The sequence below is a fragment of the Aythya marila genome, assembly GCF_965140915.1.
Source record: "Aythya marila genome assembly, chromosome: 27".
Lineage (NCBI taxonomy): Eukaryota > Metazoa > Chordata > Aves > Anseriformes > Anatidae > Aythya > Aythya marila.
The window spans coordinates 1701107-1726686 of NC_139068.1; the positions used below are offsets into that span (position 1 = coordinate 1701107).

Genomic DNA, 25580 nt, shown 5'->3' on the forward strand with positions numbered 1-25580 from the left:
TGAGCTGGGGGGGGGGTTGGCACCAAGTTGCAGGAGGGCGCAGGAGCTTCGTGTGAAGCCGTTCGTCTAAATCCAGAGCGCTGCATTCAAGTTAAAGCCCTGAGTGCTTCAATCTCTGGCTCTGCTGAACCTGTCACAAAGCTTGTTACTGAAAAGAACTCGTGTTCCCTGGCAAGTGAGGTCCTTGACCTTGATTCCTAGGGAAACCCTTCTTTCCCCTTCCCTGAACAAGCTGGGGATTGTAGAGGCCTAAAGTGCCCTTCTAAAATGAGTCTTGTGGTGGGGACTCTTGGCTGCTGTCAGGGCACGATGCCTTCAGCCTCGTCTCGTCGAGACATTTCTGTGGCCCCAGGGAAGCCACTGGGGCACACACGCCTTTATCCGGGCTGCTCTGAGCTGTGCCTCCATTTATTTTTCAAGAAAAGCAGTAAGAATGAGGGATTTCAATCTGAGAGCAGGTGAAGAGGAGGTCTGGTATGAGGTGCCTCATCACAGCGGGTTTCTGGCGCCCTGCAGTGATGTCTTTGTCCTCTCCTGACAGGTAACAGAGGAACCACGGCCGGGAGCTCAGGAGACGCGCTTGGGAAGGCACTAGCTTCAGTAAGAGCTGCGGCAGATCCCCAACCCACTCCCTGCCCCTATAGGCCTCCCCCTTTCCCCTCTTGGCAGTGGGGAAGATAGACACAAGAAGTTTGGGCGAGCCTGTGCACCGCAGGAACACAGCTGCCCCTTAGCAGATGGGGAAACTGAGGCACTGGGCGTTACAACAGCCCCATGGGCAGACCCGTGCCCACAAGCTGACGCTGCACTGCACAGCCGTGTGCCCCACGCTGTCCCTGTGGTAGGACCTGATGGTCCTGGTGCCCTGTCCCTGTGTGCTGCTTCAAACTGGAGGGCACTGGTTCCCCTGGGGAGCAGCGTCCTTTGCTGCTGGGCTCTCAGAGCTTGAGGTTGCCCCTGTCCCGTTCAGCACAGGGACCTTTGCTTTTGCAAAAGGTGCTGCACCCCATGGTAATTTCTGGGGTCTCTTCCTTCCTTCCACAGTGGGACTCCAAGAAGGGAGGTCAGCGGCAGTTGGGGGACAAAGGGAGACCCCAGTGTTAAAGGGAGACCTGCAGGGCAAAGGCTCCCGGGGTGCTGGGGGTAGCTCTGGGGCTGGTGCTGGGACAGGAGGGACGCGCTGCTCCTCGCTGCGGTGGTGGGGAAGGGGAGAGCAAGCACGGGGTGAGCGCTGCTGACTGTGCCCTGCTTCTCTTGCTCCAGATTTATTCCCCAGATCACTCTAGCAATAACTTCTCATCAAACCCCTCTACACCGGTCGGCTCCCCTCAGGGCCTTGCAGGTAGGTGAAAGCGTTGCTCTTCGTGTAAAGGGGTGCGTGGGGTTTGCTGTCAGGGGGTGTAAAGCAGTGTGCTTCCCAGATCAGCTCCAAACCCTCATTACAGACCCTGTGCTTTTGGCAATCTGACCAAATTCCCCTTATTTTTGAAAGCAGGAGAGTGAAGAGGGAGGAAAGGGAAGCTGGAAGGTGCATGTCCCCCTCTGTTCCGAGTGGAGCAGTGCACAGCACAGCTCCTGTCCCATGGCACAGCTCTGGGAGCGTGGCACGTGGAGCAATGGCCCCATGTGCCCCTGGGTTTGCCCCTGCAGAGGTATTTTAGTAGGTGGCTCTGCTGTAGGAGCGAGCCTGAAGCATCTCTGCCCCCTCCTCAAACTCCTCACACCATTCAGAGAGCTCCGTCCCCGAGCATCCTGTCTCAGTGGGGCCTGGGCAGCTTTCCCCTGGTTTTGTCTCCCATGGGAGGAGCCCAGTTTGAACTGGGACGCAGCCAACTAGTAAAAAGCGTTGTCAGCACCTGCTGAAGGTCCACGTCCCGGGTGTCTGGGTGCAGAGCGACGTGACCCCCCCGGCCTGCTGCTCCACCGAGATGGGAGCAGCCGTGGAGGCTCTGGGAGGGGTGCTGAGAGCAGCACAGCCCTGGTCCCTGGCCCAGCAGCGTGGGCACACTGCCTGCCTCTGCCCTGAGATAATACAGATTTTAAAACCTCTCAAGCTCCAAAGACCTGAGCTCAGGCTCCTGACAAGGCAGAGCAGCAGGGGCCGTACAGAAAGTCCCCCGGGTGGCTGTGGGACCGGACCACAACCCTTGGCAGCATCTCTGTGAGATGAGGCTGCCCTGCCCAGAGCCAAAGCTCCTCGGGAGGGGTGATGGGGAGCAGGGGCAAAACCTGTGCCTGCACATGGCGTGGCTGGACCTATATGTGACAGCCCCTGTGCGTAGTGTGACCAGCGCCGTGGTGGCCCTGTGCATCGCAGGGCACGCCATGGTTGCCTGCGCAGCACTCTGGTGGCCCCGCGCTGGCCCAGCTTCCAGCCCCACCTAGCGGCTGCTGTGCCCGGTCCCAAACTGTCCCCGTTTGTTCTCAGGCACATCCCAGTGGTCGCGAGCGAGCGGACAGGGTGCCTTATCTCCCAGCTACGAAGGGAGCCTCCACACCTTAGTAAGTGTTGCCCAAAGTTCTCCTTTCTCCTTTTCTTCTCCGTTCCACCAGGCAGCTGGTGGGAGTGGGCTGTGTAAACGCCTCCCCCAGACGTCTGGGACCCAAAGGAGGGTGGTTGGTACACGGTTGGGTGCAGCTGAGCAGATTTGGGCACCTGATTCCCCGAGCCCCCAGCCTTGCTGACATAGCCCAGCACCCTCAGCCTGTTACAGCCCACCCACATCACTGCGGGGCTGGCTCAGCCTTACAGATTCGTGCTGGTTTCTGCCCCCCTTGTCGGAGCAGACTTGCTGGTGTGACACCTCGTGTCCTTGTGGGTGGCAGTGCCGGGGTCAGGGTGTTGTTTCTCCCCACGTCCGCCTCGCAGCAGGGGAGGTGTGGTTGCAGCCTTAGCAAGAGGGCTGCAAGGGGCTGCTGGCTTTGCGGGCATTAACGCAGGTTTATTTCTCCACCCGCTCCCTGAAGCAAAACAAAATGGAAGACAGGTTGGACGAAGCCATCCACGTGCTGAGGAATCACGCCGTGGGCCAGACAGCCGCCATGCCGAGCAGCCACGGGGACATGCACGGGCTCCTGGGCTCAGCACCAGCTCACAGCGCCGCTGTGGGCAGCCTGGGCCAGGCCTTCCCCGCCTCGGTCATGTCCCTGGGGAGCAGGCACCCGAGTCTGGTGAGTGGGGGAACACACGGCGGTGGCTGGCAGGGCTGTATCGGGAAGCTATGGCCTAACATCCCCCGACAGTCAGAGGGGCATTGCTTTTGGTGTGAGAGCAGCTCGATTTGTCCTGCTTGAGTGGCAGCTTTGAACTGCCACCGGTGATCCCAGGTGCTCTGAGCACCCACGGGGTCTTGTGCTGGTTCCCCAGGGTCCCCCCTTGTCTGCAGCAGCATGTTTGTGGCAGGTCTGGTTCCCTGCTAAAGTGAACATTAATGCATTTCCAGTCTCTGGAGAACCAGACGTGCTTTGCACCCGAGCTAAGCCATGGACAACCTGTGTGTCCTGTGCCACAAACCAGTGCCAGCTGCAGAAATGAGGACTTGCAGCAGGGCTGGCCCTGTCCTGCCAACACGGTGTGGCCTTGGGGAGTTCAGGCTCAGGATGGCTGCCCAACCATTGTCCCTTGCGCCCGAGCCCTTCAGGGTGACATCCGTGCTGCTGGGATGTCCGCTGTTCTGGGGGCCTTGGGGGGCTTGCAGAAATATTGGTGCTTGGTGGAGACGGGATGTGTGCGACCATGCAGGGTGTCTGCAGCATGCGAGCCGTGCAGCCCAGCAGAAAGAGGCTTTCCCGTGGGGCACAGAGCTGCTTTCTGCAGTGTCCTCACCACAGTCCCTGGAGGGGAGCCGGTGCAGGTTGGCTCTTCTCTCCTGCATGCCAGCGCTCTGTGGGAGCGTGCATGGAGGGCACGTGGCTCTGCTCGGGGTGACCCGCATCCGCTGGCCGTGACACTTCCACCCCTCAAGGCTTGCTCTGCTCGTTCTGCTGTAGGTGGGAGGAGGTCACCCCGAAGACGGGCTGTCCAGCACCCCCAGCATGCTCCACAACCATGTCACACTTCCGTCACAGCCCAGCTCGCTCCCCGACCTCAGCAGGCCGCAGGACACGTACAGCGGTAAGGCAGCCCCGCACACGCGCACGCTGCAGTCCCATGGCAGCTCGGGGTGGGGGCTCTCACAAGGCTGGTGCTCCCTGGTGGTTCCAGTGCTGACCCTTTTCCAGAGGTCCTTGACGTGGCTTCTGGTTTGTGCTGCGTGTTCCTGTCCCTTCGGCTGTGGGTGCAAGGAGCCCCCGGGCCCTGCGCTGCTGGGGGAGGGCTGGGCTTTGACCCTGGAAGGGGTGGGATGGGGGGTAAAGGGGATGGGGTGCAGCTGTGGGGCAGAGCCGGTGACCCTCCAGCTTTGCTGGCTGTGGACCCTCCCCCAGCTCACTCCAAGCCCCTCTGCTTCCTCAGCAGGCTTGTCAGGGGGGCTGGGGCGAAGCAGCGTCTCCTCGGGAACCAGCGAAATAAAGCGGGAGGAGAAGGAGGACGAGGAGAACACATCGGTGGCGGATAACTCAGAAGAGGAGAAGAAGGAGCTGAAACCCTCCCGGAACAGAACAAGGTGCTCTTTGAACAGGTCTCTCCCTTCACTTACTCTGTTACCCGTCTGAAGGCATTCGGGCTGGGGCACGGCCACGGTGACCCCCAGGCGCTGGGCTCAGCTCGGTGAGGCCGGGGGTCGTCCTGTGGTGTGGACCCGCCAGCCCCTGCCCACCACGGGAGCCCTGCCCGTCCTCACAGATGTGTGGCGTGGGCCGTGCCCTGCTGGGGAAGGCTCCTGGCCTCCCTGCCCTGCTGCCCCCATCCCCATGGCCGGAGGCTTTGTGTCTTGTCCGCGCAAGCTGCGCCCGCCTGGGTGCTCGCTGGGGGCATCGTGGCTGTGCTCAGGCAGGAAGGGGCGCTCAGCATCCCTGGCCGGAGGCTGGGGGAGTTTTCAGCCTCCTCCCTGCTTCAGTTTGGCTCTGCTGTCTGCCTCGGGGCTCCTCAACCCCTGTTGCATCCAGCCAGACACGTGGCAGCGGATCAGGTGGAGTCCTTCCAGCGTGCTGGCTTGTCCGCAGCCTCGCCATCGGCTCGGGGACCTCGGCAGGGCGATGCTGCCCAGAGGGGCAGTGCCGGCCCCGCTCCTGCCAGGCAGCAGCCGCCTCCTGCCCCAGAGGCAGGTGCTGCCCGTCCCCGAAATTGTAGCTGGGGACACCAGTGTCAGCCCTGAATGCCTTCTCCGGGCCACCGCACAACCTCCCAGCGACAAACTCAGGCCTTAATTGCATTGTTGTGGTTTCTTTATTTGCTTTGTATTCAAAAAAAAAAAATGCGGGGGGGAGGGGATGGAAGAAGAAGAGTCTTAATTGCTTCTCTCCAAAGTCACCGCATGTCCCCGTGTCCCAGCGGGGGCACGCGGGGCGCAGCGTCTCGGTGCCCGATGTGTGTTTCTTTTCTGTGAGTTGACCAGTGCTGAGAGTGCACGCGAGGAATGTCCCTGTCTCGTTCTTATTTTAAACCATTAGTCAAGATGAGGATGAGGAGGACGATCTTCTTCCCCCAGAGCAAAAAGCCGAGAGAGAGAGAGAAAGGAGGGTCGCCAATAATGCCCGTGAGCGCCTGCGGGTCCGTGACATCAACGAGGCCTTTAAAGAGCTCGGACGCATGTGCCAACTCCACCTAAACAGCGAAAAACCGCAGACCAAACTGCTAATCCTACACCAGGCCGTATCAGTCATACTGAACCTGGAGCAACAAGTTAGAGGTCAGTGAGGGTCCCGGAGTGGTGATATTTTACGTATCTGATCGGCACGGGGCTGTCTGTCTGTCTGTCTCCTGTGACATGTGCTGTGGTGCCTTGCACTCTCTCTCTGCCCTGTGGCCTTGGATTCCCAAGGCTGTTGATGTCCTTTTTTTTTTTTTTTCTTTTTTTTGTCCTTTTTTTTTTTAATTTTTTTTTGCAACCCTGCTGTTCTCTCTTTTGTTCCCCCCTGCCATCGCGTGTGCTGCATGCTGGTCCCCGAGGGGGAACCTGCGCCCGCCAGCCCCGGCGGCTGTCCCCGCTTTCCTGCAGCCAGCCGCTTTGCTCAGCTGCTTGGCCAGCAAAAAAAACAAACACCCAAACAAACAAACAGCAAATCTTTGAGAGGACCTGAAACCTCTCCAAGGGCAGCTCCAAGCCCAGTGCCCGTCCCTCCCCATGGCTGCTCGCGAGGTGCCTCCTTCCTCCCCGGCACAGCGCTGGGGAGCACAGGCACCGTGCGAGGGGTTGGCACGGCTGAGCCCAGGACCGGGCAGCCCTCGCCGCCTCTCAGAACCGCTGTCCCTCACGAGCCGGGAGCTCTGCATGTCCATAGCAGGGCCCGGAGCCAGCAGTGGCCATGTGCGGGCTCTCCCCCTCGCCGGGGCAGGCTCGCTCCTTCCCCACGCGTGTGCGCCCGGAGGGGAGGCGCAGGGCTCGCAGGGCTCAGCTTCTCGCTCCGGAGACTTTGCTGCTTTGTTCCCGCAACCCGCAGTGCATGCTCCTGCCTCCCAGAGCCGGGCAGGTTAACCCCCTTTCTCTCTGCAGAGGCTGTTGTAACACGAATCCGTGGTTTGTGCCTGGCTGTGCTCCTCTCTGCTGGCCTCTGCTGTTGCATTGATGTTGGAGTCCTTTGTGCCTCTCTTCAGTTTGTAATTTTTTGCCTTTCATAACGTATATTTTTTCCTGTCTCTTTTTTAATTTCCCCTTCCTTTTTATTTTTTTTTTTATTTCGAGTTTTTTTTTTTTTTGGTTCTGTTCTTTCCGATCTCCTACAGACAGTCCCCAGCCGTGACCTCTCGGTGGTCCCACTCTCTACCTTGTACTTGCTGCTTGCGGATGGAGACAGGAGCCGAGGGGTGGCGTGGGGCCGGGTTAGACAGAGTTGGCACCGTGGTCACTTTGGTCTCCCACGCTTGTCCCTTTTTAAACCCTTCTTGGATGCAGCTGGGGAAGCAAGTCAAGCCCCGTGTGCTGCTGTCGGCAGACTTTAGAGCAGGCAGCTAGGGTCTCACTTCTCCAGCGGTTTTGGTCTCCGGGCTGCTCTGCAGGAGAGAAGCCGACCCCACATCCCCTCCTGCGGGGCTGCAGTGGGGCCATGGGGCCCCCGTGTGCCCAGCCAGGGCTGCTGGGGTCTTTGTGCCGCGATCAGCGGCTAACAGGGCAGGAAGGGGAAGGAGGTCAGGGAGGTGTTACAGGAGCCAGGCAGGCAGGTGCCACAAATTGGCTGAGGAGCCGCACATCCTTACAGCCCTGAGGACACCGCACGGCCCCACAAACAGCAGCACTTGCTGGTGGCGGGGACAGGGCTCCATCCCGCTCGGCTGCGGCGTGCAAGGCACTGAGGAGCTGCAGCACTGCCAGGAGCCACAGCCACCAGCGTTAGCTGGGAGGAATGAGCCCTGTCACTGCCAGGCTCCACTCCCCAGCTGCAGCATCCCCAGGCGCTGAAGAGAGGCAGGGACAGTGGCAGGGACAGCGACAGCCCCCAGCCCCATGCAGGCAAGAGCTCATCCGGGGAGCCCTCGCTTCCCCTCCACGTGGTCAGGCGCAGCCCGGGGGCTCTCCAGACCCCCGAGCAGACCCAGGAAGGCTCTGCCTCTGCCACCCACCTTAGGTGGGGGCTTGTCCCCACGTGGCTCCTCTGGAGCCGAAGGCCATGGTCTGCCCTGGTGTGAGGTCTCACCCGAGGAAGGTGTCTTTCCTACAAGAATTTTTGCTCTGGGGGAGAAGGTCGTCTGTACAGCAAATTGGGGGCTCGGAGGGGACGGGCTGCGGGCGAGGCCACGGTTGAAGATGCTGCCAGCACGGTGCTGCCTTCCCCACCCACCGGCCTGTTTGGGGCACCCCCAGGATGCCACCAGTGGTGGAAGCTCTCCTGAGCTCCCAAACCTGCCTTGAAAAGAAAATTCACCCCTTCCAGGCTGATTTTGGGGCTGGATTTTGGCCCCGTGGAAAGACCTTGGTTCAGTGTCTGCATCCGACACTGACTTCCAGCAGCAGCCGGGGGCACTCAGCTCCCACCCCAGTGCTGCCCCCACCCATAAGAGGGTGCTGGGCCCCGCTGCCCCGCGCTGCTGGGGCACAAATGCCTTCACTGGGAGGACTGCAGCTCTGGTTTCTGAAGGAAACTGCAAAGAAGAATTTGGTTTCTGCCAACAAGTCTTTGGCTTGGGGGATAAACCCAACGTTTTTGGCTGGGACACCCCCCACGCCTCCCAAACTTTGGAAAACAAGCAGAATGGTGAAATTTTGCAGGGGGGGGAAGCTGTCGGTGCTGCTGCTGCATCCGCAGCCCCCCAGCCCCGCGCTGGCAGCACCTTCCCGCGGCTCGCAGGGGTGGCCGATGGCCCGAGTGGCCTGGGCCGCCCCAGAACGCACCCGGGGCGAATTGGCACCCAGAGGGAGGCCGCTTGGGCCGTTGGCAGCGGACACCAGAAGCACTACCAGCACGGCAACGTCTAGCCCCCCTCCTGGTACCACCCCCCTGACTAACCCCTGTGGTGCTATGAACCCAGCAGTACAGACGAGGCCTTGTCACTGGAGGACAAAGATCTGAGGGACCGGGAGAGGAGAATGGCCAATAACGCCAGGGAGAGGGTGCGCGTGCGGGACATTAACGAGGCCTTTAAGGAACTGGGACGCATGTGTCAGATGCACTTAAAAACGGACAAAGCACAGACCAAACTGATCATCCTACAGCAAGCGGTGCAGGTCATTCTGGGCCTGGAGCAGCAAGTACGAGGTATGGTAACAGCTGGCAGGTGCATTTCGGGGCCTCTCCCCCCACGGCTCTGCGTGCGCGTGCGGCTCTGTGCGGCTCCTGCTTCCTTCTGTGTCTGCCTCGGGTGCGCCGCGCCGCCGGCTGAGCTCTCCAAAGCCACGGCCCCGGGGTGGATTTGGAGCCTCTCTGTCCCTTTTCCTGTCGTGCTTAATGGGAATTTGGCACCTGGATCCCATTAAGCAGCTTTGGAAAACTCAGTCTTCGGCTCCGTTAGCTGGCTGGGGCACGTGGGGGTTTCTGAAAGCAAGCACACGTTTCCGTTGGCACGGTGGCTCGGCCGGGCACGGGGTTTTGCTCTAGCAGGGTCCGGCCACGTTACTGCAGCCACTGCTGGGAGCAGCAGGCAGAGAGCAGCTCTCACCGAGCTCGTTTCCTCGCATGTCCCGTGCGTCTGTCCCGGGACCCTGTCCTCTCGCTTTCGGATGCTGCTGCTGTGCACGATGCTGTTGCCCAGACTGAGGTTGCTTCCTTTCCTCCCTTGCTGTTTTTGGCATAGAGCGCAATCTGAACCCTAAAGCAGCCTGCTTGAAACGTCGGGAAGAGGAGAAAGTGTCCGGAGTGGTAGGAGATCCCCAGATGACGCTTTCAGCTTCACATCCTGGTCTAGGAGATGGTCACAACCCTGTCGGACACATGTAAAGGTATTATTCCCTGCCCCGTGATCCCAGCCAGGTCCAGACGTGTGCTGCTCCTCTTCAGCAGCTCAGCACCCCTTGTTGGGCTGCAGCCAGCATCCTCCTTAATTTACCTCTGGGGGATGAGCCAGACGTGTGTGCCATTTGCTCGTCCATGCACACCCAAAGCCTCTGCCCGAGGAGAGGCACCATCCTGTAGCTGGCACAGGGGGTTTGGGCACTCACCACCCCGAGCAAGCTCAGCTCTGCGCTGCACTTCCCAGCCCTGCTCCAGTTGGCTACTGGAAACCAGTGACTGCTGGTGGTCCCACAGGAGGGAGAGGGCAGGTCCCAGAAACGCTGGGGAAAGCACAGAAAGTGAAAATCCCAAGCGAGGCCGTGGCAGGCGCAGGTTCTGCTGGGCTGTCCCTGGTTTTAGTCTGAGCAGTACAGGGGTGCTGATGTGGGGTTGAACACGTCCAGGAGAGATGGGGCAGGGCTAACCCAGCAGCCTGCAGTCCCCCTGTAGTGGCCCCACATCCCCTGGGGGCATGGTGCTGCTGTGCAAAACCAAAAATAATGTTTAAAAAGTCAAAAGCTGGCAGCCCAGCAAAACAGCAAGCTCATGTCTCAGCTCTGCTCAGCCACGTCAGGCCCTCGGGGCTGACTTCTGCAGAGATGAGGCTGCGGTACAGTGGCCCTGTTTTATTCTCACTCGGGTTTTTCTCATTTGTGGCTTTTGCTTGTTTTGTTTGTAGATCTTTTTGTTCCTCTGGATACAGAGATCTGTAGGAAGAAAACCCTCGGTGTGACCTGCAACCTTCTCGTACCATAAACTTTAGTACTGCTAATACTGACACACGTGGACGGATCCTGGCATGACGTAAGGGGTGGAAAAACACTTTTGTCAAAAACAAAACAAAAACAAAAAAATTGCCTTAAGTATAAAGTGCGGAACAGTCAATACATATCACTCAGTTAGGAGGGGGTGGCGTGTTCTCTTGGCTTGTTCACAAGCAGCCAGCAGCAAAATTGTGCCTAAGCTTAATATTTCTTTTTTAAAAAAAAAGAACATTAGTTATGAGATTTTTTATGTAGAACAAATAGCAATGCCTTTTGTTTTTTTTAGCTTCTTTTGCATATGTTTTGTAAGCGACGAAAAGAATTTTTTTTTGTATAAAAAAATGTCTTGTACCCCATGCTTTTCTGCTGCTGTTTCTATAGTTAACGTTGCATCTTTAGGATCAACCAGAATATTAAAATTGTATTAAGAGAGACTGGATATAAAGAGGAATTCTCAGATTCGGCTCTGAAAGCCACTAAAAGCGAATGTAGCCACAGTGAGGAGATGTTCTTCCTTGCCTGGCTTGTACCTTCCATTATAAAAAAAAAAAAAAAAAAAGAAAAAAAACAAACAAACAAACTCGTGCTGAATTCACCATCTCTTTGCTTTGGCCACTTCTGATTTGGGAAAAGGAAGTTAAACAGCAAAGCAAGTTGCAGCAGCATCCTCTGCAGTGCTCCAGCTCCTCCCGGGAGGAGACCGAGGTCCATCACAGCTCCCTGCAGGGTTCGCGTTCCTCCTGGAGGCTGCTGGCGGCTGCATCCCGCCCCTGGAGCACCATGGCAGGGAGGACGAGCTGCCAGGAGAGAGCAGGCACCAGGGGGTGGAAGAGAACCAAGGGACTGGTGCGCTTCCAAGGTAAGCCAAGAAGCAACGCGGGTGCAAGAGGAAGACCCAGGGTGGAGGAGAACGCCCTGTGCCCGTGCATCCGAGCGAACTCCTACTGTCAGAGGCGCTTCCAGGGGCTGTGCTGAACAAAGACGACCGAACAAAGCTGGAGGGACTGGGAAGAGGCAGAGGCAGGTGGAGCAAAGGCAGCAGCGGGGACCTTGCTCTGTCAGCGTCAGGGCAGATGGACGCACGGACACAGGAGCCGGAGGTGGTGGGAAGGGGAGCAGCCACTCCAGCCCTCGGCAAGCCGTGGCTGCAGCAGGATCCCTGCCTCTGTGGCATCTCCGCGCTCTGGAGCTGTGACCACTGGAAGCGCAAGTGCTGCAGGCTCAGGAAGAGGGGTGGTTTCGCATCCCACCTTCACCCGCTGTCGTGACTCCAAAGCATCCACAGAGGTGAGCTCAGCTCAGCACGCCACCCTTCTTGCCACCGGGGACGCGTGGTGGCCGCTGTCGAGTGCTCCCGGCCTCCTGTCTCCATCTGGGAAGGAAGGGGAGCAGCAAGCACCCGTCCCACACGACAGGCTCCGGTAGCCGAGCTGTGCCAACGACCCCTTCACTCCGAGGCTCACCGGGGCCGCTGCAGATGGCTCCAGTGCACCCAGCAGGAGGAAGCCCCAGCACACGGCGGGGGCCCCACCAACACAGGAGCCAGCACAGGGAGCTCAGCAGGGCCACGATGGTGCTGAGCTGCAGCAGCCCAGCAGCAGTTGGCAACGGAACAGCGTCCACCAGGATTTTTTGTTTCTTCCCTCTCCTTCCCCTTCTCCAGAATCACTTCCGAAGTGTTTTGTGCCCGGATCTTCCCAGCAGACGGGGTCAGCACCCCAGGGCGAGGTGAAGCCCCAGCTCGGCAGTGCCTCCGATGCCCAGGGCCGGCTGCTGCCTGGCTCTGCCTGGCGGGGCCGGGCTGAGCGGGACAGTCGGGGGGTGCAGGGCTGGCCGGGGACACGTGGGGACAGCGAGCACAGCTGGAGCTCCAGCAGCAGGGCCCGTCCCTCTCCTCTTTGCTTCTCTGGCCTGTGTTTCTCGGGGAGCTGCATTGCTTCAGCTTAGAGAAAGGGAAGGGCTGGTGAACAGGATTAGGTCTCCCGCAGCATTTCCTTGGCGTAACCTGGTGCTCTTTTTTTGTAGCCATGCTTTGTGCTCTAGCAAAACGTGTTGGAAACACTCAGGACATCGCTCGTCTCCCCGCAGGCATCCCAGACAGGAGCCGGGTGCGGTTGCTGGAGCAGGATGGGCCCCTCTCTCCCTGCTGGTCCAGCTGTAGCTCTTTTGGGTGCTTTTTTGGGGTAGGGAGTGGGGAGTCAGCTGCACTCGTTGTGTGGGGCTTTCTGCGGGCTCAGTGCGGCTGCCCCAGTAGTGGGGGGATGCAGCGATGTCCTAGCCTGGCAAGCTTGAAACCATACAAAAAGACTTTCAAGTGCTTCCCCGACACTGATTTAGCAACAAGAATTTGAGAAGGTGGTCGTGTGTACAGGTGGATTGAAAGAAAAGGTCCTGTAAAAAAAAAAATAATGCAGAAACTGTCAGCAAAGAACGTGTGAAAATTTATGATTTGGTCAAAATTTCACTGAATGCTTCATCCCCTCTGAGTGCTGCCTGACACTGCGCAGGCCCAGGGGGCTCTGGCTGACACAACACCCCCAACCGCCAGGCATTCCCACAGAGAAGGGGCTTTCCATCCGTGTTTAGGTGGTTTCAATCTTTTGTTTGTAGCAAAACTGGCCGGCTTCCTTGGCAGGGCTTGGACAAAGGTGTGGCATTGAGTCCTGGAGCATAAACCCCACTGTGCCAGGGCTTGGGGAGGGTTTGGGTTCTCCGTTCTCCAGCAGGGAAGCACGAGGCAGGGGCCTGGCACTGCTGTGCCCAGGAGCTGCCTCTTTTATAGGAGTGTAGCAAGGAAAATTGACTGGATTGCCTGGTGTGCTGGGCTTGGAGTGAACGTGGTGCCTGTAACCTGCAGGGACAGTGGCTTTCCTAAAAACAATCATTAGCCAGGTGCTGTCCCCAAAGCACCATCCTGTTGCAATGAAGCTCTTCATGTGGAGTGGCCAGAGAACTCTGCTGCTGAACTCGGAGATCTCTTATCTGCCCCTTCCTCTTCCCTGTGTCCCTCGTGTCGGTGGCCCTGCCCAGGGAGGTGCTGCGGGCAGGTGATGCGCTGCGAGGGGGACTCGGTGCTGTGCTTCCTCCCTCGGCCCTGCTTCCAGAGCCGAGCGTGCCACCAGGTGCTGGGGAGTGCCTGGGATCTGCTTTGGTAACAGCAAAACTCGCAGACTTTTGTTCTTTATCCCTCTCTTCACCTTCACCTGCTTTTGCCCCAGAGCAAAACAGCTGCAGCCTCCCCGAGACCGCACCTCGATGGTCTCGTGGTGGCAGCCCCCGCCTGCTGCCAGCGCTCCCTGGGGAGCCCAATTCCAGCTCCTTAGGGAACCGCTCCCCTGCCTGTGACCCACCACCAGACCCATTCACAGCCGAGCCAACCTGCCTGGCTACCGTTCAGCTCCTGCTCTTTGCCAACATCTCCTCGGGCTCTCTGCCCCCTGCTTTTACATCTCGCTCTGGTTTCCTGAGGTGCTGTGCCGGCGGGAGGGGACAGGACCCACGACGTCTGGGTCGCAGCCCGTGCCACCTCCTGCACCGAGCTCCAGCCTGGGTGTGAGGGATGTGGCTGTGTGTGGTGTGGGGACGTGCTCTGCCTGCACGCTGCTTGGTGCCCTGGTCTGTGCCTGGCAGTTGGGGTTTTTGCCCTCTCCAGCTGAGAAATGCAGAAGCGTGATGTGCGAGCTCCCCAGCCGTGACTTCGGCGGGCAGTCAGTGCGTTGGCGATGCGCCGGTTTCCTCGAGGTTTTGCACTTGCCGCCCGGTGGTGATCGAACAGGAAGGGCAGAAGCAGGCTGGGATTTCCCCAGGAGTCTGCAATTTCAGGTTCAGTGCAGAAGCTTCTCTCAGAGGTCCTTTGTGTCTCACGCACACTGAAGCCAGCCGAGCCTCTGGGGCCTGGGCCCTGGCTGGGAGATTCACTGCTCCCTCCCCTCAGCCCGCAGAGGAGAGGGGGTCCTCAAGAAACAGGGGGCTTCCAACCCCCATCCCCCTTCCTCTCCATCCCTGATCTTTGCTTTCACGGGATGGCCGCCAACTGATGTCCCAGCAGAGCCCGTGGCCCTGCAGGCCCTGCTGTGTGCCGTGCTGGTGAATCGGGGCCAGCTCCAGGTGCAGCCAGCCCCCGGCCTGGGGTTTTAGCAAAGAGCTGGGGACGGGGAGGTGACACAGAGCTGGTGCTGGAGCTGGGCTGGGACAGGAGCGAGCCCCAGACACGGAGCTGGCTGACCTGGAGCAAACCATGGCTGCTGGATTCCCCCGTTCCTGCTTAACACCAGCAATAGCAAGACCTGTTCTCAGCACCACAAGCTTGCACGAGGACTTTGCCCTGTGAAATCCTATGCAACCCCCTCTCCTCCCCCCCAGGGCTCTGCAGGTCCCAGCCCAGCCCCTTCTCTCCGCTCTCGTCCATGACTGCTGAGCCCCTGCTCCCTGCTGCTCTCAGGGTCCAGCTTCATTTCTAGCAGCTCCAAAACCATTTTCAGGCCGGTGCCCCGGAACCAGGGGGGTGGACGAGTGATGAGAGCACAGGAACACCCCCTCAGCTCGTGCTGTGGGAGCTGAGCGCTGAATTGTAGGGGCAGGGCCTGTCCTGGGTCTCTTCCACGCACGCTTCACCCTCCCGTGCCTTCTGCTCGCTGCTCAGCAGCTCGCTGCCAGCATCCTTCATCTCGCCCCCTCTTCCCCAGCACCTCTGCATGGAGCAGCTGCGTCCCACCTCCTTGCTGGGCTGGGCTCCCTTCATCCACCTCCAGCCCCGAGGTGGCTCCAGCCCATCCGCTGGGCTAGGAGGATTTGGGAGATGGCTGCTGCAGCGGGTCTGGGATCCCTTCTGCTAAAACTTGTGTTCCCGTCCTGTGTACCCCCCCTGGGGGGTGAGAGGCAGCCCCGCTGTGGGACTCCGTGCCAGTATTGCCATTCCCCTGCTGTACACCTCCTGCTCCTCGGGCTTTGCCATCCCTGCTGTGGGCACTGCGCGGCTGCACTGGGCACTGGGGAGGAGCAGAGCTTGTGCTGTAAAACGGTGGGGGCCTGGGTGCCGAGGCCAAATCACTTGAAACCCACCAGCGTCTGAGCAGACCTCGTAACGCAGGGGCTCGGGGAGTGACGGGGCCGCGGGAGGCCGTGGGCTCCCCTGCCGGGGTGTAGGAGCTGTGGGAGGGGAAGGAGGCACCTGGGGAGGCCAAGTGGGGACGGCCTCGCGGTGTGCGGGGAAGGGACTAATTTCTAAGGAACCCTCTGAGAAAATGAAGCATCGCTCGGTTGCTCTTCATATATATTTTTGTAGGAGGGGGGGGGTGGGAGAGCAGACAGGAGATGCCTGCGGAAGTTGTTTATTTTTAACCCCGTAGAAAGTTTTGGGTTGGTTTTGTTTTTTTGGCCTTTAAAAAAAATAATAAAAAATTGGTCCTTGCTTTTGATGTTTATGCTGCCTACCTGTAAATCCAGATGTACTTAAGTGGCTGAAATCCTTGTTCTTAAATCAGATACACATTATAGTTTTGAACTATATATATAGTAAATATATATATATATATGCCTAACCCAGCAAAAATAAAAAAATAGAAAAATAAAGTATTTGGGGGTGGGGAAATGCGTTGTTCTCTGAAATGAATCACAATTGGGGGATTAAATTGTGTTTCTGAGTGCCTCAAGATAAGAATTGTTTTCATTTTTTTAAATAATTTTATACAAGTGTCAAAACAGCTGGCTGGATTATTTGGAATTTTTAAATAATCCTAACTTTTTTAAAGTAGATTTTGAGAACTGTCCTGTATATAACAGTAATGTAGCAATAAATGTGACATTTTATAACAATATTACCTTTTTTCCCCATATCTGTCTTTCAGATGTTGTATACCTATGAATGAAAAGTTGTAATAAAGGTTTTACCTTGTACAAAAAAAAAAAAAAAAAAGAGAGAGAGAAAGAAGGAAAAGACGAGCCACAGCAGGTTCCCAGGTGCTGTCCCCTCGCTCTCTGTTCCTCCTGCCCACCATGGGGCAGCCTGAGCTGCTGCTGGCCCCAGGGGGCTTTGGCAGACCTGGGGTCTCTGGCACAGCTTCTCCCTCGGCCGTGCCATGGTCAAAGAGGTCCTGGGCCTCCTCCCCAGGGCGCTGCTGCTTCCCTGCCTCTGCCCTGCCTGGGGAGCACCCAGTGAGGTCGGTGCAAGCAGGCACTTGGGATAAATGTGGCCAGCCCCTGCCAGGAGCCCAGCACAGCCTGGGGAGGGGGGAGATGACCTGGCAGAGGGGTTGGGAGGGCTTAAAGCCAGCAGGAGCAGGCTGGAGCCAGTCGCAGCAGGAGGTCGCCCAGCCTCACGAGTGCATCGCAGTGGTGAGGCAGTGCCCTGGCCAAGCTGCATCAGGCGTGATGGTTGGTCTCGCTCCATCACCTTCTGCATCTGCAGCCCACCGCTGCGCTGCCTGGCTGGGCTCTCCCTTCCCTGGTCCCCCAGCCCTCACTGGGCAGCTCCCCCGTGCATTGCCCCTCTGATCAACGGGCATTTCCCCCAGCTCGTCACCACGTTAACCCATGTGGTTTCAGTGGTTGGGTCAGCCCCCTGCTGCCAGCTTGCTGATCACATCGGGCTACTTCAGGGGGAAACGGAGCCGTGGCAGCTGCAGCCAGGAGCAGCGAGCCCCAGCGGACCCTCTCTGAGGCTCTGGTGTCATGATGCTGCCTGACAGCAGCTCCTTCCTCAGGCTTGCTGCTGGCATTTCTGCTGCGCTGCTCCTGCCCAGGGCTTGTCCACACAGCGCCATGAAGGAAAAACCGGCCAAATTAACTAAGCAGTGACTCTTGCAGTAATTAGTTAAATGTCATTAAGCCCTGTCTCCCTTCTCTCAGCAGTAAGCAAGCTCTCTTTGAGGTAGTGCACTGCTCTTCCCGAGCCACAGTGAGTGAATCAAATGACTGTCCTTTCAATTCAGCATCTCCTTGTCCCAGCTGATACGCTTCGCCTCGTCCTCTTTGCCTTCACTGCCTCCTTGCAGGGCTTGGTTTTACCCTGCGTTGTTCCTCGCTTCCTTGGCCCTGTGAGCTGCATGGCCGTGTGCCCAGCCTACTTGCTTTTCTCCCTAGAGCTGGCTAAGTGCTAGGACAGGTCCATGGAAGTCAAACTGCTTCAGGACACAAATACTTTGGTTATCAAGAAATTTGAGATGTGATCTGCCAGGCCAGGGAGTGAAGAGCACTCCCAGGGTGAGGATGGAGCTGTCTACCCCTATCGGTACAAGGAAGAGTGAGGACTGAGAAACCAAGGTTGTACCCAATCTAGAAGTGGGAGAAAAGTGTGCCTGGGAGCAAGGCTGCAGCTTGGAAGACAGACACTCAGAGATGGCACCAGGCGGAACTTAAAGCAGGCAAGCGCCTGGGCTGGGAGCTGAGGGCAAGAGCAACGCAGGAGGTGCTGCAGAGTGGTCAAGAGCAAATAGTTCACTCCAGGCTTCACTGTGGTGTACCTAAGGCAGCTCTGGGCAACCAGGCTTGCTGCCCTCTCTCCTGCTTCCAAAACTAAAGGGACAGCTGTGCCACAGAAGACAGCCATGGAAGAAAGTGTCCCTCCCTCACCTTGGTGGCCTCTTACAGCTAGGAGGTAGGCTTCAGCTCCCTGCTGCAGTCTGAGCCATGTTCTCCTCCCAGCAGCCAAAATGAGTTTCTGCAAGGAATGAGCAAGCGTTGTGTCACAGTGTGGTGTCCAGAGCAGCCAGCAGATCCCCTTGTGCAGCACTTGAACTGTAGATGACAGTAAAATACGCTGGAAGAAGATAATATTGCTGTTGGTTTAACCAGGAAATTGGTAGTATTATTGTGTCTTTCAGTGTCTGCCTGGACTGTGGAAAAGCAGGAGGAAATGCCCTCAGAATTGCCTTGAAAGCCCCAGGGCTTTTCTGAAGATACACGTTGAGATGTTTTTCATTGCTTCTAAAGTTTGGAGTTATTTTGCTTTTTTTTTTTTTGGTCATCTAGGAAACTCCCATTGCAAATTGAAAGCCGAGACTGTCCTGCATTTGCATGACTTCAAGACACAGTTGAAATGTCATTAAAAAAGCCAAACCTGTGCAGAGCCTGCCCACCAGGCTCACTCCCCCTCCATACCCACAGTGGCGGTGGCAAAGGCACCAGTTTCCTGCAGGAACGCACGCCGTGCGGCACTGTCTGACTTCCTCATGCACCAGCTGGTGCGTGGGCAACGGAGAAAAAACTCACAGAAATGAACCCAAAAGCCTGCACGGTTCAGTAACCTGCATCGCCCCGCTGGTATCTAGGCAGAGAAAAACTCAAACTGTCAAAATGTGGTGGTGAAGTTGATCATGCAAAGAGCTGATAAAATAGTTGTTCTGTGTCCTGGTGAGAAGGAAAAAAAAATACAGGCTGGATTTTTGCAAGAGATTCAGCTCTGTGGGTCTGGGCTCTGTGAAACTTGCACATGCAGCGCAGGGTGTGAAGGGAGGTGCAGGGTGCTGGCATCACTCCTGGACACTGGCGCTGATGGGGTTTGCAGCCCCAAGGCTGAGGCAGCCCAGCCACGGAGCTCAGGCAGATGAGAGCATCGGGCTCCAGCATTCCCCTGGACTTTCTGGGACCTGCAGATTAACAAGAAGCTGAGCTGGCTTTGGGGAGTCTGAGGAACTTGATGAAACTACTGGTGGATTTAGGGATGTTTTATGAAAAAAATCTGGCTCAAAACTCCCTCTCCTGAGTGACAGCAGCTAGGAGGGTTTGCAGAGGCACAGGCAGGCGCTGGAGAAATGGCTCTGGACAGATGCCAGCCTCCCCCAGCACCGAGTGCGAGAAGCTGAGCTGGGGACAGCCTGGGGACAGCACCGGATCCCCAGCAGTCACGTTCCTGCTCCAGCATGAGGACAGGGGGCTCACCCCACATCTCTGCCCTTGTCCAGGGGCAGAAACAGCCCCTCAGGGCTTGTGACCCCTCTCCCTTGGGGTGACAGGGACAGTCCCCTCAGGGCTCTCTGTTGTAGGGACGGGGACATCGGGGACATGCCCTGAGGGCTTGTGTCCCTTGCCCTGTGTGGGGTCAGGGCCAGTCCCTCCCAGTGTCACGGTCCCTGGGGGTTTTTGAGGCTGGAAGTGGTGCTTGGGGACACAGCTCAGGGGGTGACAGCGGTGACAGGGGGACAGTTGGACCAGGTGATCCTGGAGGTGTTTTCCAACCCTAACGACGATTTATGGCTCTGGCCCCGTGTCCCCACCCTGCTGTGGGGCCAGGCCCCGTCCCCTCACCCCCCCCCCATGGGCACGGAGCCCCGTTGCCATGACAACACCGCCGCGCTCAGGCAGCGCCGCGGGCAGCCCCGGGCGGGGGCCGGGGGCCGGGGGCCTTCCTCTGCGCGGCGCGGGGCGGCGGCGCATGCGCGGCGCGGGGGTGACTTTGAGGCGGCGCCATGTTGAGCAGGGTGCTGGGGCCGCGCTACGCCCAGCTGCTGCAGAACTGGTGAGGGCCGGGGGGGCTGGGGGGGGGGGGTTATGGGGTCTGGGAGGGGGGTTATGGGGCCCTGGAGCCCTCAGCTCCCCCTCTGGGCCCTGTTCTGCTCCCCTCAGGGAGCTTTAGGGCGCCCCCGCCCTGCTGGGGGCTGCTGCAGGAGCCGGGGGAGCCCTGAGGGGCGCTGGGGGTGCTCAGGGAGAGAGAAGGGTCCCGGGAGACCTGACAGCGGGCTGTGGGGCCTGCAGGAAAGCTGGGAGGGACTCCTTGTCGGGGGGGCAGTGACAGAACAATGAGTAATGGCTTTAAGACCCAGGTCCCTCAGCCTTTCCTCACAGAGGAGATGCTCCAGGTCCTGTATCATCTTTGTAGCCCTCTGCTGGTCTCTTTCCAGGAGATCCCTGTCTTTTTTTTGTACTGGGGAGCCCAGAACTGGAACTGGGAAAGCTGTGGAGGGGCTCTTTGTCAGGGGGGTGGGGGGGGAAGACAGTGACAGAACAAGGGGTAATGGCTTTAAGCTATAAGAGAGTAGGTTTAAATTCAATATTAGGAGGAAATTCTTCCCTCTGAGGGCAGTGAGGCCCTGGCTGAGGCTGCCCCGAGGAGCTGTGGGTGCTCCATCCCTGGCAGTGCCCAAGGCCAGGCTGGATGGGGCTGGGGGCAGCCTGGGCTGCTGGGGGGGTTGTGCCCATGGCGGGGTGGGATGGGGTGGGCGTCGAGGTCCCTTCCAACCCAAACCACTCCATGGTTCTCTCTTGGTTCAGGTGGGGTTTGCAGCACTGAGAAGTGGTTGTTGGGGTTAGATTTTATCCTACCATGGTTTGACAGCCATGTGTGTGGCCTGCGTGTTGTCCTGGCTGACCTCAGAGCGTTTCAGAGGTGCTTGCTGCAGCGCCTGAGGTTGCCAGTTCATGGTGAGGAAGGATGAGGTAGCCACAGGCAAGAATAAAGGAGAAATGAGCTGGAGAGTTAGGGTAATAAACCAGTCTGTGTTTTCTAAACTTAGTAGCACCTCTCTTAAATAAAAGCATATCAATCCTTTCCTGTAAAACATCTTGGTTATCTTGGAAACCAGCTCCTTTGTGCGTGGGATTCTCTCCAAATTTCTGTCAAGCTGCTTTCTTGATTGAAATGAGTTTCCTGGGTACCTTGGGGTGAGTGTCTGCCAGCCCTCTGACTGGAGGGTTGGTCATTTACCTGTGTGTGTTGTGTGTCTGCCTCTCTTCTTTAGGACTCCCACCCTTTTCACGTGGGGTGGTGTAGCTGGTGCCGGTGTGATATGGATCACAGACTGGAAGCTCGTCCTTCAGTATGTGCCCTACATCGGTGGCAAGTATAAAACTGAAGACTAAGCTTCCCTCTAACGGTGAGTTTGGTTTGTGCACCTGGCAGCTTACGTAGTGGAGGTGTGTGGATGTGGCAGTTGGCGTGCCTTGTTTCTCCAGGGCACAGCCAAATTGGTGGGCCAAAACAGCGCTGCTTAATCTGGTTATTCAGTGTTTATTGCTCTGTCTTGTCTTGTTTTGTGTTAGGGGCAGGGCTTCTCGGAGTGCCAAAGGATGAAGTATTACTAAGAGCATTATTCTCAAGTGATTATGTTGTAAGCAGTGGATTTTTCACAATTTACTGAAATTCTTGATAAGCCAAATAAAGTCTTTTGTGGTCATTTGGAACTTCTGAGGGATCCACTTCTAATCTTAGCTAGAATGGCTTCAAGCTCAAGACTGGTTTTGCTGTCAGGCAAATTTGGATGCCTTTCCTTTCCATGGAGTTACTAAAAATAAGCTACGTGTTCTGTGCTGGTTACTATATACAAAAAATTAATTTGAAAATTGGCTTTCTCAAGGTGTTTTTTCCTCTCCCTTTCTAACTGCATATGAAATACACTGTTTTTTGTAAGACTGACCATTCATAAAGCTAGAGCAGCAATTACAGTACCTGCTGTTGGGCCTCTGAATACACACATGTAGTAAGCAGGCTTAGAACTAGTTCATTCCTCGCTGCAGATATGAGTTATGAAGACTTTGCCTTACATTAAAGGACGCTGACAGGGAGAGGCTGTCAGGAAGCTGTGTGCCCCTCTATATTTGCTGCTGCTTCTTAGAATAACTTACATATAAATGCTGGTAAATGAAAGTGAGGGGCTTGCCTTCAAGCTACACAGAACTTCATAGAGAAACCAGTGCTTCTGTAAGGCTTGTTGCAGAGGTACCTGTTGGATTGTAGATGTTTTACTGTGTCTTCCCTGTTTTCAAAATGTGCATCAAACAGGTTATTTATTCCTCAGCGTAACCAAAGGATGAAAGAAATTTTTCATGAAACTCAGCTGTGCTCGTAGTATCTCAGGTGACTGTGGAAGTTTGTGGAGAAGTCAGCGGAAAAGCTCTCAGGTGATGTAGGAACAATTAAATTAAGCAGAAAGGGCTTTCTGTACAGAACAACTGTCCTGGTCAGTAGTAGGTATGTGGATGCCTTCCCGAGCCCACAGCCTACATTCTCTCTCCTAACATAAGAGCACTGACGTGTCAGCGTGCACAAATCATCTGGAAGACGCTCAGTGCTGTAGAGGAAGAGGATGCTTCTGTGGTGGCCTACAGTTCCTTCCAAAGAGACTTAAAAGCCTTCTGGTGTTTGTGTATCTGTAACAGAAATGTCTTGTGTGAATACCGGAGGGTTTGGAAACCTCTCTGTAATGCTGACTGCTGTAGCACGTTGCGGGACACAGTGCTTAATGACTGCTTTGTGTTTATTGTAGGAAATTTATCGCTGGATTGAGTGTGTTGGAGCCATCCGTCCGCTGAGACCTGCTTTGAGGTGAACTTGAAATGCCTGGTACAGATTCTGCGGTGGGCTGTCACGTCCCGCTCTCTGCCATGAGCAGTTGTGGCCACTTGGTTGTGAGGGGGTTTTACTCCACGTACCAGCCTGCCTAGTGCTCTTCTCATCACTTCCACAGCCGGTCTTGGCCTAATGCAAGTAATTTGTAAAGCTGATGTACAAAATAAACCACGTGAATGATGTTTTTGTGGTGCTGTTATCTTTGCCTGCGTTCTTTAAACCAGATCCCTGTTCTGGTTCTGTGTTGTGTCTTCAGCTTGTTTGAGTGCGTGTCCTAAGGAGTGTGCCACGCGTTTGCCTCCTTTCCTGTGCAGTTTCCTCAGGCATCAACAAGTGCCTGCTGTTAGGGCTGGGCTTGCTGAGCCTTTGGTTTGTCCTGGGGTAGTTGTTGCTCATAACTTTTAAAGCTGCTGTGGTCTTTGAACTGTTCTTAGTGATGTGTTGATGGTAAGCTGGTCCTTCCTAGCTCGGTCACATCTGTGGGCTCTTGCTTCCAGTTAACTTCCCTTAGCCAGTGCTGCAGAGTTCTGCTGTAACACAGATCACTGGCTTTTGGTGTGAGGCTTTGTGGTTTTTTGTTTGTTTTTTTTTAACATTAACTTCTGCATCCAAACAGATAGGTTAAGAGGTCAACACCTTTTTAAAGCTGTATGCTTGTCTAAAAATAGGCTGCCTTTTTCTGCTAGCTAAAAATAGGCTAGCTTTTCTTGTCTAGGGGCTCGAGGAAGGTAGTCTGCAAACCCTGGGAGACTTTCAGTACACAAGGATGAAACTCAGTGGCTTAGAGAGCTTCAGGGTTAGTTTTTTAATGTATATTATTTTCCTATTCAACACCCACATCTGTATTTTTTAGGTGTATCTATCAAAATGTAAATTAGGGACAAAACAACCCACTGCAGAGCACTTTACATGAAAGTCTTTAGCTGTTAGATGAAGCGTGGGGATTGGTCTTGACATAGTCTCAGCCATGAAGCCACAGCAGACAACTCAGACCTGGGGGGAAGTTCAGCCCTTTTCCCCAAAGGCCAAAATTTGCAAACAAATGTGTCTGAGTGATAACAGGATCGCTGCTTTCTCTCTGTTCAGTGCCAGATTCCACCTAGTTAGAAGTTCTGGCATTTCATTAATGCTTGAATCTTTTTTAAGGAAAACTTTATCTCAGTTGCAGTAGCTGTGCTGCTTGGGAGTTACACTCAGGGTTGAAGGCTCCTCAGTGATGTTTCTGCAGAAAACTTGTAAAATCTGACAGGGCGCTTGAGCTACTTAACAATAACTGCTTCAGCATTAGTGCAGCATCATCAGTAATTAGTTGTGTGGGGAAAACAAATTATTTTCCTATGCAAAACTCACTCCAGTCGGGCAGTACGGAAGCATAATGGGCTGATCGTGTTGTTTCTGCAGTCTGTCCCCTTGCCAGCTGCTCCTGAGCTCTGGGCTGGCTCCTGGAGGGCTGAACCTGTCCGTGGAAATGCTGACGACAACATCCCTGAGCGTGTGCACGGATATCAACGCATCTTCATCTGAGGCATGCCGTGAAAGTGGGCATTGTGCTAGCCTATGTTCACATGCCATCAAGATCGTAAGATCAGGCTTGAACAGTTAGTCTGTGCTCTCTCTTACCTGCTCAACATGTCTAGACAGGACGGGCACAACGTGCTGCTGACTTCAGAGATGACCTAGTTTTGGCATGCTCCTGTGGGCGGCTGAGCCTCTGCTCCCACTGCTCAGGGAAGTCTCCAGGAGGCCTCAGGCCCAGGACCTGCCTGCTCCTCGGAGGGCCGTGGTCTTCCCGTGTTCTCAGCCTGCAGCTCTCCTGAGTGAGGGTTGTCAGCAAGGGCCCAGTGATAGCGTTGTGCACAGCAGATTGGATCAGCAGATACTTCAGAAACATATTCCAAACACCAGCTGCCTGCACAGGCAGGCACCGTAAGGAATATACGGACTTTGGATTTGTTTACCCTTTGGCGATTGTTCAGCTGCTTGTGTTTTCTGCTGCATTTCAAATGATGTTTTTGTCTCTAATTAACCCTAGGATTAGCCTATAACTAATTTAATTTCTAGTATTCCTTCCACAAGAGCAAGCATTCTTCAAAAATACACTATTGGAAGTGGCTTTGCATTCTTGGGCAAATTTCTGTTAAAATATGAGTAATTACTCTCCAGGTGCCAGGGGTGATCCTTCTAGTTTTTAATATTCTAGCATTACCTCTTTTCTAATAGTTAAATATTTTTTTCAGAATGAGCTGACAAAATGTCACATACATTACATACGTGAATAAATTAATTAAAGACCAGGAGCTGATAGACGAGAAGCTGCCCTTCCGCAGCCGGAGAGATCCACTAGAGGGCACAGCGGTGGCTCAGCCGCAGGGCTGAGCGTTTGCAGAAATCAAAAAGCGCCTTCAGCTTGGTGTCAGCTGCGTAACTTAAAAGCAAGCTCTAAAAACAGTAAGACTTGTGTTCCAGCATGCCTTTTTTTTTTTTTTTTTTTTTGAATGTTTGTTTTTTTTGAATGTTTGGTCCGGAGGCTTCACTTCCCTTGTGAAGGGTGTCGGGAGGTGGAGTGGGAACACGGAGCTGTTATCATGCCCACCACAGCCCCATTCAGTCTGTTGCATTCAGCTCTAGAGACCTTGCCGCTCTCCTGACTGCTGCAGCCTCCGGATCAACCTCAGCTCCAGCCCCTCTGGTGGGCTGGCTGCTCCCTGGTGAATCCTGCTCTGAAACGAGCTCCTCTGTTGGGGCTGGGATGAGCCACTGCAGAGCAGAAGGGAGAGCTACCCGCGGAGCTCAGTGGAAGAGGTTTTTCTGTCTGGACAGTCTATGCTAGCTTCTGTGTCTGGCAGCAGCCGATTTGGGTGATTTTGGATTATCTGCTAGTCCTGGAGCAACGCAGGCTGCCTGGCACCCAAGTGCACCCAGCTGGTATCAGTGTCTACAAGTACCTTATCCTCTGTACCTCAGCAGCATTCCCAAAGGAACACAGGAACGTTTTCCCTTGGGCTCAAGAGTTC

At 55.9% G+C, this 25580-nt stretch overlaps 2 protein-coding genes across 13 annotated transcripts in view; both read left to right on the forward strand.

Annotated features, from left to right (window-relative positions):
- Positions 1 to 10866, forward strand: part of TCF3 (transcription factor 3) — a 67199-nt gene extending 56333 nt beyond the window's left edge. For 5 of the 12 annotated variants that reach the window (XM_082779967.1, XM_082779971.1, XM_082779970.1 and 2 more), the window contains 9 exons: positions 542 to 600; positions 1264 to 1342; positions 2429 to 2502; positions 2968 to 3171; positions 3991 to 4114; positions 4454 to 4619; positions 5551 to 5789; positions 9326 to 9470; positions 10202 to 10866. In XM_082779967.1, the coding sequence (XP_082636093.1) occupies positions 542 to 600; positions 1264 to 1342; positions 2429 to 2502; positions 2968 to 3171; positions 3991 to 4114; positions 4454 to 4619; positions 5551 to 5789; positions 9326 to 9468 (1088 nt within the window). In that variant the 3' untranslated portion in view covers positions 9469 to 9470; positions 10202 to 10866. Of the gene's footprint in view, positions 1 to 541; positions 601 to 1263; positions 1343 to 2428; positions 2503 to 2967; positions 3172 to 3990; positions 4115 to 4453; positions 4620 to 5550; positions 5790 to 8563; positions 8791 to 9325; positions 9471 to 10201 lie in introns of all 12 variants that reach the window. The other 7 variants (XM_082779973.1, XM_082779974.1, XM_082779975.1 and 4 more) reach the window with 7 other exon arrangements.
- An 8824-nt stretch (positions 10867 to 19690) lies between these two features.
- UQCR11 (ubiquinol-cytochrome c reductase, complex III subunit XI) lies at positions 19691 to 22748 on the forward strand (the record flags this gene model as incomplete). The annotated part of the gene is made up of 3 exons (XM_082779748.1): positions 19691 to 19740; positions 20960 to 21094; positions 22484 to 22748. The coding sequence occupies 2 exons, from the start codon at positions 19691 to 19693 to the stop codon at positions 21078 to 21080; spliced, it is 171 nt and encodes a 56-aa protein (XP_082635874.1). The 3' UTR covers positions 21081 to 21094; positions 22484 to 22748.
- Between the last annotated feature and the right edge of the window lie 2832 nt (positions 22749 to 25580).